This window comes from Hyaena hyaena, unplaced genomic scaffold, assembly GCF_003009895.1.
Source record: "Hyaena hyaena isolate Hyena2069 unplaced genomic scaffold, ASM300989v1 scaffold_844, whole genome shotgun sequence".
NCBI classification, from domain to species: Eukaryota; Metazoa; Chordata; class Mammalia; order Carnivora; family Hyaenidae; genus Hyaena; species Hyaena hyaena.
In genome coordinates, this window is record NW_024081476.1 from 371,605 (window position 1) to 383,603 (window position 11,999).

The 11,999-nt window shown below is 43.3% G+C and overlaps 1 protein-coding gene across 4 annotated transcripts in view; it reads left to right on the top strand.

Annotated features, from left to right (window-relative positions):
- Window positions 1-9,652, top strand: part of HDAC8 (histone deacetylase 8) — a 242,167-nt gene extending 232,515 nt beyond the window's left edge. For all 4 annotated transcript variants that reach the window (XM_039219874.1, XM_039219873.1, XM_039219870.1 and 1 more), the window contains one exon: window positions 9,377-9,652. In XM_039219874.1, the coding sequence (XP_039075805.1) occupies window positions 9,377-9,385 (9 nt within the window). In that variant the 3' untranslated portion in view covers window positions 9,386-9,652. The remainder of the gene's footprint in view (window positions 1-9,376) is intronic.
- Window positions 9,653-11,999: the final 2,347 nt, after the last annotated feature.

The window sequence follows — 11,999 nt, forward strand, 5'->3', positions numbered from 1 at the left end:
CCTCCTATACGTGCAAACATATGATATTTGTCCTTCTCTGCCTGACTTATTTCGCTCAGCATAACACCCTCAAGGTCCATCCATGTTGCTACACATGGCCAGATTTCATTCTTTCTCATTGCCATGTAGTATTCCATGGTATAGATAAACCACATCTTCTTGATCCATTCGTCCGTTGATGGACACTTAGGCTCTTTCCATGTTTTGGCTATTGTTGAGAGTGCTGCTATGAACATTGGAGTCCATGTGCCCCTATGCATCAGCATTTCTGTATGGGAAACACTTTTCAACAGTCCTAAATTTACTTCTCTGTTCCTTTGTGGTGCCACTCGACCTCCAATACTCTGGAATCACCCCAGCATTCCTCCCAACTGCTATGACACTGATTGTCTTCAGAACTCACTTGCCACTTAGCCTGGTGGCATGGCCACTTAGCCTTTTGTAAGCATATGTTGGCTGTCCCCAACCACATTTATAAGAGGCTTAAGAGCAATGACCAAGGTTTAAGCCTCTGTGAACTAAATAGGAAAGTGCTTCGTCATCTGCCCTATAACTCTATAGATGTCCATTTTTTCAATGACTATTTATTGGGCACCTATTATGTGCCAGGCAGTGTTGAGGGTGCTAATAGTAGAATGATGAACAAGACAGACAAGGGTTCTGCCCTCATAGAGCTCATGAGGGGATATAGACACAATCAAATGAACACGCAAGATATTTTCATTGTGCTAAGTACATTGAAGAAAAGAAAACACAATAATGTGACAGAAAATTAGTGATAGAGTGGGGGTGGCCACATAGCTTGGCATTCATAAAGCCTCTCATAGATAACTTTTGAATTGAGACTTAAATGATGAGAAGAGTCAGAAATGGGAATATCCAGGGACAAAGCATTCCAGGCAGAAGAAACGACAAGTGCAAAGAAGGGGAAAGCCCTGAGGGGGAAAAATGACTCGTGTGTTCTAGCAACACAAAGAAGCCCTATGTGGCTAGAACAGAGTAAGTAAGAGGGTGGTGGTAGGAGACAGAAGACAGGCACCAGAACCTTCAGGGCTTGGCAGCTAAGTAGTTTGGATTTTATTCCAAGTGTGATTAGAAGCCATAGAGGATTTTGAACATAGAAATGATGTGGTCTGACTTAAGTTTTAACAGAATAGTCTAGCTGCTATATAGAAAATAGGCTGTAGGGGGGTCCCCTGGGTGGCTCAGTCGGTTAAGCGTCTGGCTTCAGCTTAGGTCATGATCTCACGGTTCATGAGTTCGAGCTCCGCATCCGGTTCTGTGCTGGCAGCTCAGAGCCTGGAGCCTGTTTCGGATTCTGTGTCTCCCTCTCTCTCTGCCCCTCCCCCACTCATGCTCTGTCTCTGTCTCAAAAATAAATTATAAAAAAACAAAGAAAAAGAAAATAGGCTGTAGGGAACAAAGATGGAAGCAGGGAGACCAATTTTGAGGCTGTTAGTGTTGTCAGTGCAAGCGGTGGTAGTGGTTGGGAATAAAGTTGGAGCAGTGAAGGATGGAGGAAAGTAGTTAGACTTGGAACCTATTGTGGTAGTAGAATTGACAGGACTTGCCAATGGATGGAAAGGGAGGTTGTAAATGAAGGAGAAAATACAGATAACCTCTAGTCAATGTCACAGAGAAAAAAAAAAAGCCCAAGGGAACTGTTCCATATCTGCACTGTCCAATATAGTCACCATTAGCCACACATGGCCATTTAAATTGAAGTTAATTAAAATTAAATTAAATTTAAAATTCACCTCCTCACTTGCATTAACCATATTCCAACTGCTCAATAGCCACATGTAACTAGTGGCTACCATATTGGGCAGCATAGATATAGAACAGTTTCATCGTAACAGGAATTTCTATTGGACCATGCTGCTCTATATTTTAAAAAGTAAAGAATACAAGAATAAAAGGACAAGCCACAGACTGGGAGAAAGATTTGCAAAAAGCATATCTAATAAAGGACAAGTGTCCAAAATACACAAAGAACTCTTAAAACTCAACAATAAGAAAACTAACCCAGAGTGCCTAGGTGGCTCAGTCAGTTAAGCGTCCAACTCTCTTGGTTCTGGCTCAGGTCATGATCTTGCAATTCGTGAGTTTGAGCCCCACATCGGGCTTTGCACTGACAGCATGGAGCCTGCTTGAGATTCTCTCCCTCTCTCTCTCTCTGCCCCTCCCCCACTCACTCTCTATCTCTCTCTCAAAATAAATAAATAAACATTTTTTTAAAAAAAGAAAACAATAACCCAATTAACAAATGGGCCAAAGACCTTAACAGACACCTCACCAAAGAAGATAGATAAATGGCAAGTAAGTGTATGAAAATTTGCTCAGTATTGTGTCACTAAGGAATTGCAAATTAAAATAATGAGATATCACTACATGCCTATTAGAATACCTAAAAACTGAAACACTGACAGCACCAAAAGCTGGTGAGGATGTGGAAAAACAGCAACTCTCATTCATTGCTGGAAGGAATGCAAAATGGTACAGCTACTTTGGAAGACAATTGGCAGTTTCTTCCAAAGTTTTATTTATTTATTTATTTATTTATTTATTTATTTATTTATTTATTGAGAGAGAGAGAGGCAGAGAGAGAGGGAGAGAGAAAGTCCTAATCAGACTCTGCACTGTCAGCACAGAACCCAACATGAGGCTCGAACCCACAAAACATGAGATCATGACCTGAGCTGAAACCTAGAATCAAACACTTAACTGACTGAGCCACCCAGGCACCCCTCTTCCAAAGTTTTAACATATGAACCAGCATTCACACTCCTTGCTAGTTACTCAAATAAGTTGGAAACTCATGTCCACCCAAAAACCTGCATATGAATTTTTATAGCCGCTTTATTCATAATTGCCAAAACTTGGGAGCAACCAAGATGTCCCTCTCTAGATAAGTGGATAAACAACTATGGTATATCCAGACACTGGAATATTTGTCAGTGCTAAAAACAAATGAACTCTCAAGCTACAAAAAGGTATGGAGGAAACTTAAATGCAATTGCTAAGTGAAGGAAGACAGTCTGTAAAGGTTACACATTGTATTATTCCAACCATATTACATTCTCAAACAGGCAAAACTACAGAGACAGTAGAAAGGTCAGTGGGTGCCAGGGCTTTGTGGAAAGGAAGGGATAAATGAATAGATGCAGCACAGGATTTTCAGGGCAGTGAAGCTATTCTGTGTGATACTCTAATGGTGGATACATAACATTATACACTTGAAGCGCCTGGGTGGCTCAGTCAGTTAAGCATCTGACTTCAGCTCAGGTCACAATCTTGTGGTTCCTGGGTTCAAGCCCCGTGTTGGGCTCTGTGCCTCCTTCAGATTCTGTGTCTCTCTCTCTATATATATGTCCCTCCTCTGCTCACACTGTCTCTCTCTCAAAATAAATAAATTGAAAAAAATCATTATACATTTGTCAAAATTCATAAAATTGTACAACACTGAGAGTGAATCTTAATGTAAACTATGGATTTTACTTAATAATAATATGTCAATATTCGTTTGTCAACTATAACAAATGTACTACCCTAATGCAAAATGTTGATAGGAGGGGAAACTACCTGCCACAGGAGGCAAGAGGCAGGAAGATATGAGAACTCTTGGTACTTTCTGCTCAGTTTTTCTGTAAACCTAAAACTGCCCTAAAAATAGTCTATTAATTAAAACAAAAACAAAAACAAAAACAAAGAAAGTGCTCACCAGCACCTAGTGCCTGGCAAAGAATAGATACTCCATAAACGTTTATTGCATAAATGCATGAACAAATGAGTCAGTTGACCGATGATTCAATAGAAACCAAGGCACCTGAGTCCTGCTTCAGTCCTCCTTCTTCTACATCAGAGGTGGAATGATCATATAATTTATTGTCCAAACTGACATATTTGACAGTGAAATGGGATGTTGTAGGTGGAAGTCAGAATTGTCCCAGAGATAACCCAGACATCACAAACTGGGAGCCCATGAGCCACATCTTGCCTCCAAAGTTGTCTTATTTGGCCTCACATATTGATATTTTAAAAAGTGTAAATCAATTTTCCACATTTAACACTGTGGAAACTTTGCATAAAAAATGTGAATTTCTGGGGCACTTGGTTGATTCAGTCAGTTAGGCATCCAACTCTTCTGTTTGAATGTTTTTATTTTATTTTTGAGAGGGAGAGAGAGAGAGAGAGAGCAAGGAAGAGGCAGGAAGACAGGGAGATACAGAATCCAAAGCAGGCTCCAGGCTCTTATCTGTCAACACAGAGCCCAATGCCAGGCTTGAACCCACGAACCGTGAGATCATGCTGAGCCAAGGTTGGAGGCTTAACCAACTGAGCCACCCAGGCATCCTTTTTTTTTTTTTTTTTTTTAAGCATCCAACTCTTGATTTCAGCTCAGATCATGATCTCGCAGTTCATGAGTTCAAGCCCCACATCAGGCTCTGTGCTGACAGCATGAAGCCTGCTTGGGATTCTCTCATTCTCTCTCCCTCTCCTCTCTCTCTCTCTCTCTCTCTCTCTCTCTCTCTCTCTATCTCTGCCTCTCTCTCTCTCTGTCTGTCTCTCAAAATAAATAAACTTTTTAAAAATGTAAATTTTTGATCTCTCTTGGAAAAATGGAGATATCTGGTCACACTGGGCCAAACTTCTTGCTCAGTAGTAAATGTGTGGGACTGGGTAGCAGCTGCCTCTTTTGTGAATATGTACCTTCCTCTTTGCCACAAACCCCACCATTCCCTGTTGCATCTCCTACCATAGGCCAAGTGTGAATTTCCATTTATCATCTCACATACAATGTTTTTATTTTGTTTTCTTTTGTAATAGAGTTAAGAAAAAAGGGAACTATTGCTTATACTCAGGTCATGATTGAAAATAAGAAAAGGAACAAAGGATCAAGAAAGCTCCATATGTCTTGCCCCCAATATGCTTTACTCACATACAGTACATCTTTGACCTCTATAAGCATTTGCATTTGCCTCCTCTGGTCTGTACTCTGTCTCCCCAGGCCCCAAACCATGCTGGCCTTTAGAATTTTCTCAGGCTGCCACCCACTGCTGGAAAAGCTAGATGTGAGGAGGAAACAATGGGCATTATTTAAGCTTACATTTTTATTGTTACCCAAACTCAATATTGCTCATCATCAACTTTTGGTGGAAATTATTTCTGTTGTTTTTCTTAATTGCCTCCAAATGTAACTGGAGAGTGAGACAGAACAGCAGAGAATACAGCACCCAGACATGAAATTTTGTTTATCCATGCATTCACTCATTCATCAAGCTCTGGCTACACTTACAGATGGAAGGACCCTTAGCTTCAGCATCAGAATCCCCTATAGGTTTTCCTCAGCAGAGGCAACAATACAAGCAAAGGCCCACATGGAGATGGGAAAGTATGGATGAGGTAAATTTAAGCTAAGATGTTGGACCTCATTCATAGGTAATTAGGAGCTGCTGAAGGATTTTTGGAGCAGAGGAGGCATGTGAACACAGCTACCAATGGTGTGCGGAACAGCTCCAGAGGCGGGGCAGCAGTTAAGAGGCTATTGAAGTGACCTGAGTGATAAGAGATGTAACTAAGTTGGGGAGAGTGGAATAGAAAGGAGAAGACGGGGCAGGGGGCACCTAGGTGGCTCAGTTGGTTAAGTGAACGACTTCAGCTTAGGTTATGATCTCGCAGTCCATGAGTTTGAGCCCAGCGTCGAGCTCTGAGCTGAAAGCACAGAACCTGGTTAGGATTCTCTCTCTCTCTCTCTCTCTCTCTCTCTCTCTCTCTGTCCCTCCCCTGCTTGTTCCTTATAGTTCTGTCTCAAAATAAATAAATAAACATTTTTTTAAAAAAGGAGAGGACAGAGTTACAGGAATCTTGAGATTAGGTTTGGCAACTCATTAGATGTGGAGGCTTGAACCAAGAGATGAAGAATTAAAACTTATCCAGAGATGATGAGTCTAGGGTTTTAAAACACCAGAAATGTGATAAAAAAAAATAAATTTTGTTTTGCAACAGTTAAGAGAACAAAAAGACAAGTTACATATTGAGATAAAATATTTTCAAATAACGAATCTAATGACAGATTTGCATCTAGAATATTTAGAGAATTCTCCAAACTCAACAGTAGAAAAAAATCCAATCAGCAAAAGACCTGAAGGGGATATACAGAATACAAATAAGCACATGAAAAGATGTTCATCATAATTCGCCATTAAGAAAATGCAACTTGAGACCACAGTGAAAGATCTCTACACACCTATAGGAATGGCCAAATTAAAAGCTAGTGACACCACCAAATGCTGACATAAATGCTGAGAAACTAGATCCCTTAAACACTGCTGGTGGAAATGCACAATGGTATGACCAGTCTAGAAAATAGTTTGATAGTTTCTTATCAAACCAAACATGCAACTACCATATGATCCAGCAATTGCACTTGTGGGCATTTATCCCAGAGAAATGAAAACTATGTTCACACAAAAACTTCTACATGGACGTCCATAGCAGCTTTATGTGTAATAGCCCCAAACTGGAAACCATGAAGATGCCCTTCAATGGGTGTTGCACACTCTGGTGTATCCAGACCATGGAATCCTACCCTACAGTAGAAAGGAACAAACTTAACGTACAAGAACTTGAATGGCTCTTAAGGGCCGTATGCTGAGTGAGGAAAACCAATCTCAGGGGTGCGTGGGTGGCTTAGTCAGTTAAACGTCCAGCTTCCTCTCAGGTCATGATCTCACAGTTTGTGAGTTCAAGCCCTGCATCAGGCTCTGTGCTGATAGCTCAGAGCCTGGAGCCTGGTTTGGATCTGTGTTTCCCTCTCTCTCTGGCCCTCTACCACTCATGTGTTCTCTCTCTCTCTCTCTTTCTCTCTCTCTCTCAAAAATAAGTAAGCATTTAAAAAAATTTTAAGCCCTTGGGGCGCCTGGGTGGCTTAGTCGGTTAAGCATCCGACTTTCCCTTAGGTCATGATCTCGCGGTTCGTGGGTTCGAGCCCCGCGTCGGGCTCTGTGCTGACTGCCAGCTCAGAGCCTGGAGCTTATTTCAGAGCCTGTGTCTCCCTCTCTCTCTGACCCTCCCCTGCTCACGCTGTCTCTCTCTCTCTCTCTCTCCTAGAAATAAATAAAAATATATAAAAAAAAATTTAAGCCCATCTCTAAAGGTCATATACAAAATTATAGAAATGGAAACCAGATTAATGATTGTTAGGGTTTAGAGATTAGGGGGGAGTTACTGTAACAAGGTACCATGAGGGAAATCTTTATAGTGATGGGATAATGTTCTGTATCTTCTTGTGGTAGGGATTACACAAATCTACATGTGATAAAACTGCAGAGAACTGTACATTTACAGACACACACACACACACACACACACACACACAGGTATGCATGTAAAACTGGTGAAATCTGAATGTGGTCTGTGAATTGTACCAATGTCAATTTCCTGGGTTTGATATTTAAATAATCATTATGAAAGATGTTGCCACTTGGAGAAACTTTTTGAAGAGTACCTCTTGGTATTTTTTCCGATAAATCTATAATAATCAAAAAATTTGAAAGTTAAGTACCCCCCAAAAAGGAATAAGTTGTTGATACACCTAAAAGTTGCATAACACACAAAGGCAGTGTGCTGCATGAAAGAAGCCAATCATAAAAGGTTAAACACTGTCTTTTTTTAAAATTTGTTAATGTTTATTTTTGAGAGGGAGATAGAGCACAAGCAGGGGAGGAGTAGAGAAAGAGACACACAGAATCCGAGGCAGGTTCCAGGCTCTGAGCCGCCAGCACAGAGCCCGACTCAGGGCTCGAACTCATGGACCGTGAGATCATGACACGAGCCAAAGTCGGACATTTAGTCGACTGAGCCACCCAGGCGCCCCAAATCAATTTTCTTATATGTTAAGTTAGAAATAAAACTAGAGGGGTGCCTGGCTGGCTCAGTCAGAAGAGCATGCAACTCTTGATCTTAGGGTTGTGAGTTTGAAGCCTGCATTGGGTGTAGAAATTTCTAAAAACAAAAACAAAAACCGAATGAATGAATGAATGAATGAATGAATAAATAAATAAATCTGGATAGGCAAGTGGGTACTGATTTGTTTTTTCTTTCCTTCCTAACTCAGCCATTTATTAAGCACCTGCTATGTGTGAGGCAATGTGCTAGACTTTGGAGATCAATCAAAAGTAAGACAGCCCAGGGGTGCCTGGGTGGCTCAGTTGGTTACGGTTCGGACTCTTCTTGATTGCAACTCAGGTCATGATCTCATGGCTCATGGGATAAAACTCTGTGTTGGGCTCTGTGCTGACAGCATGAGAGCTCTCTCTTGCTCTCTCTCCCTATCTCTCTCTCCCTCCTTCTCTCTCAAAATGAATAAATAAACAGTAATACAGGGGTGTCTGGGTGGCTCTGTTGGTTAACCAGGTTGTGATCAGCTCAGGTCATGATCTCACAGCTTATGAGTTTGAGCCCTGCATCAGGCTCTGTGCTGACAGCTTGGAGCCTGGAGCCTGCTTCAGATTTTGTGTCTCCCTCTCTCTCTGATCCTCCCCTGCTCACACTCTGACTTTTTCTCTCTATCCAAAATAAATAAGCATAAAAAAATTTTTTTTTTTTTTTTAAGTAAGACAGCCCAGGTACCTGCCCTCATGGGACATTCTTCCTGTCTCAGAGGAGAAGCTGTCAGTAGTGTCTGGAGCTCAGCGTTTGCTTGGGAAAGTGGGGCAAAAAGAAAGCTGTGGAGAGACTAAGTGAGCAAATTTTTCAAACCCGGAGCTCAGTCCTGTAGGATTTCAAGTGCTCACTTTTCCCTAAAAGATTCTTAGGCCTGAGTGGGGGAGGAGGTCGTGGCAAGGCCCCAATTCATATTTCATAGGTCATCACAAGAGAAACTGCTAGAAGTGTTATGCCCTGCTAAGCCAGGAAGAAATTTTGAGGGTGGGTGAAGACTAGATGCAGTTAGTGAAGTGTGAATTCTGAAAAGTTGCCTGAATTTGTGTGTGAGTTTGGGGGGAGGGGGGGCTTAAATAATCATTTGTTTAGCTCATGACTCTGTGGATTGGCAATGGGGCTGGGCTCAGCTGGGTGATTCTTCTGCTGGTTTTGGCAGGGTTCACCCTGCACTGCAGTCAGCTGGCTACCAAAGGCCTCACCCACTTGTCTGGTGGGTAACTGGTGGTCGCCAGGGTAACCGAGCCACGTGTCTCTCACCATCCAGCAGGCTTGCCTGGGCTTGTTTGTATGTCGGGGTCCCTGTGTTCCCAACAGCAGAAAGAGAACAAGCCCTCAAATGTGAATGCTTTAAAAAAAAAAACAAACAGCTTTATCGAGGTATAACTCACGTATGTTACCTGACTTTGAGTTTTGTTTTCTCTCCTGTTTGCAGGGAATCTGAAGCATGTGGTATAGTTGACAAAAAGAGATCAGGTTTCCAGAGCTGAGGAGCAGTGGCTGTAATGAAGACAGCGTGTTTATGCGAGCAGTGTGTGGAATTTGTGACTGCAGGGGAAATTTGGAAGAAATTACTTCCTGAAAATCTCCAAGGGGCACCAAGTTGCAGCTGGCCTCCTGGGTGAGGCAGGCAGGCACCCCAGAGGCCTCAACTAGGCCTATGGGAAGAGAGAGATTTCCAGCATTTAAAGTGTTTATTTTTAAAAAAAAACAAAAACAAAAACACACAAATGCCGTTTTTAATCTTTGAAAATTATTTTTAAGCAAGCTGGGGAGGGGTATTTTTATTTTCTTAAAGGGGACATCAGAGGCTGGAGGAAAGCGTGAAGCTTGGGTCACCAGTTTGAGGGGTGGGGGAGTTTGCGCCTCAGGACCATCCAGATGGAGTCTTTAGGGGAGGGGGATGGGTCAGCAGACTGGGAAGTGGGGAGAAATCTACCTGTCTTGTTTTTAGGATTATGGATCTATTTTGTTTTTTAATAAAATCTTGGAAAACCTACATCTTTGTCCCATCGTCCTCATTGTAAAGTGCCCCTGACAATGCACATAGTTCTGGGCAATTCTTTTCACCTAAGGATCAAGAATAACCCTGTGCTTCCAGGGTTTGTACTGGCCCAGCCTGGGAAGCTGACTCTGCGAGCTGGATCCCCGACTCCTCCCTGAGGAACTGCTGTGTCCCCTCTAAGTCCTGCAGACAAAAGGTCCAAGCTGTTCTGTGCCAGGGGCCCATCCAGGACTCAAGGGAAGACAGGCACAGCAACCCACTGGCCCCCTGGGGAGGAGCTAGTCCTCTCCTGGGGAGCCCTTCAGGGATGAGAAGTGTAGGCGGCTTGCAGATCTAAGGAGGCACATTTTGATGGATAGTGAGGCTACTTCCCTGTCAGGTGTAGATAATCAGCACACTTGATTGTAATGCGATACAATTGTTACTGTAATCTGGGGGTAGGAGGGAGTAAAGGTGACAAAATGGGGATGGGGAACAACCAGAGAGAAAGCGCTGAAGTAGAAGGGACAGCAAAACGTCATGATTTCATAATCTGATTCACCAAATATTTATGAAGCTTTTTCCACTCCTGGGACTGGGATAGGAGACAAGAACGCAGCCCCATTCTGGCCATCTAGGAACTCCCAGACAGGGCAAAGGAGGACGGAAAGAACCAGATCCCGACATATTTCACGCTCTGCTACCAGCATGAATCCAGAGGCATGGGAGCGTTGAGGAAAGAGCCACTCGCCTGGCTAGGACAGCATCCCAGAGCGTTTCAAGGGGGGATGACATTTGAGCCTGGCCTCGTAGTTGTATTTCTCCAGACCTCGGAGAGGGGGGTGGGCATTCCGCAGAAGGGAGTGGAAAAAGCCTTGAACGTATCCGGGTTGGGAATAGCCAAGCTTTTATTAAAGAGCATTGGGGCGCCTGGTTGGCTGGGAATACCAGTCAATCCAAATACTCTCTATTCTAATTATACACGTTCAGCTTAAGGGCAGTTTTACCTATGCCCAAAAAAAGGGGGATTTTAAGAAAAATAGGAGGGGAGAGGCATGAATGGGACAGTTAGGGGTGAGGGAGGCCAAGAAAGGTAAAATGGGATGTCTGAATTCCAAGCCTACGAGAGACCACCCAGCAAGGTTTGTTGTCTCAAAGGCTTGCTTAATCCGGTTACGGAGGGTGGGGGTGGAGGGCTATCCCAGTCCTTTATAGGGGATCCACGTCCAAAGCCATCACCCAAATTCCTGTGAAGGCCAAATGCTAGTGCTCCATTTTCCTTTCAAGGAGAACAGACCTGAACAAAAAGGAACTTTATTCCACTGGACAGCCAATGCCACCTTCTTCTCACCGTAACTAACTGCCGCTGTCTGAGCCCGTCCTCTGACTGACAGCATCAGAGCAAGCTGTAGAACTGACCTGCTACTGGGCGTCCCAGAGGCCAGGCCTGTTCCTGAGAGTGCACCACCTCAATGGCCTTCAGGATTCCTTTTTATCTGATTCTTGTTGAAAACTTTAGGCTAGGGGCGCCTGGATGGTTCAATTGGTGGAGCATGCAACTCTTGATCTCAGGGTTGTGAGTTCCAGCCCCACGTTGGGTATAAAGATTATTTAAAAATAAAATCTGTTTTAAAAATTAAGCTAGAGGTGCCTGGGTGGTGCAGTAGGTTAAGCATCCCAATTGGGCTCAGGTCATGAACTCACAGTTAGTGAGTTTGAGCCCTGTATCAGAAATTGTACTGGGCGCCCGGGTGGCGTAGTTGGTTAAGCGTCCGACTTTCGCTCGGGTCATGATCTCGCGGTTCGTGGGTTCGAGCCCCGCGTCGGGCTCTGTGCGGACTGCCAGCTCAGAGCCTGGAGCCTGTTTCAGTCTGTGACTCCCTCTCTCTCTGACCCTCCCCTGCTCACGCTGTCTCTCTCTCTCTCTCCTAGAAATAAATAAAACATTAAAAAAAAAAAAAAGACCATTTAAAAAAAAAAAAAAAGAAATTGTGCTGACAGCACAGAGCCCGATTCAGATCCTCTGTCCCCCTCTTTCTCTGCCCCTTCTCTCCTAGCGTGCATGCACTCCTCT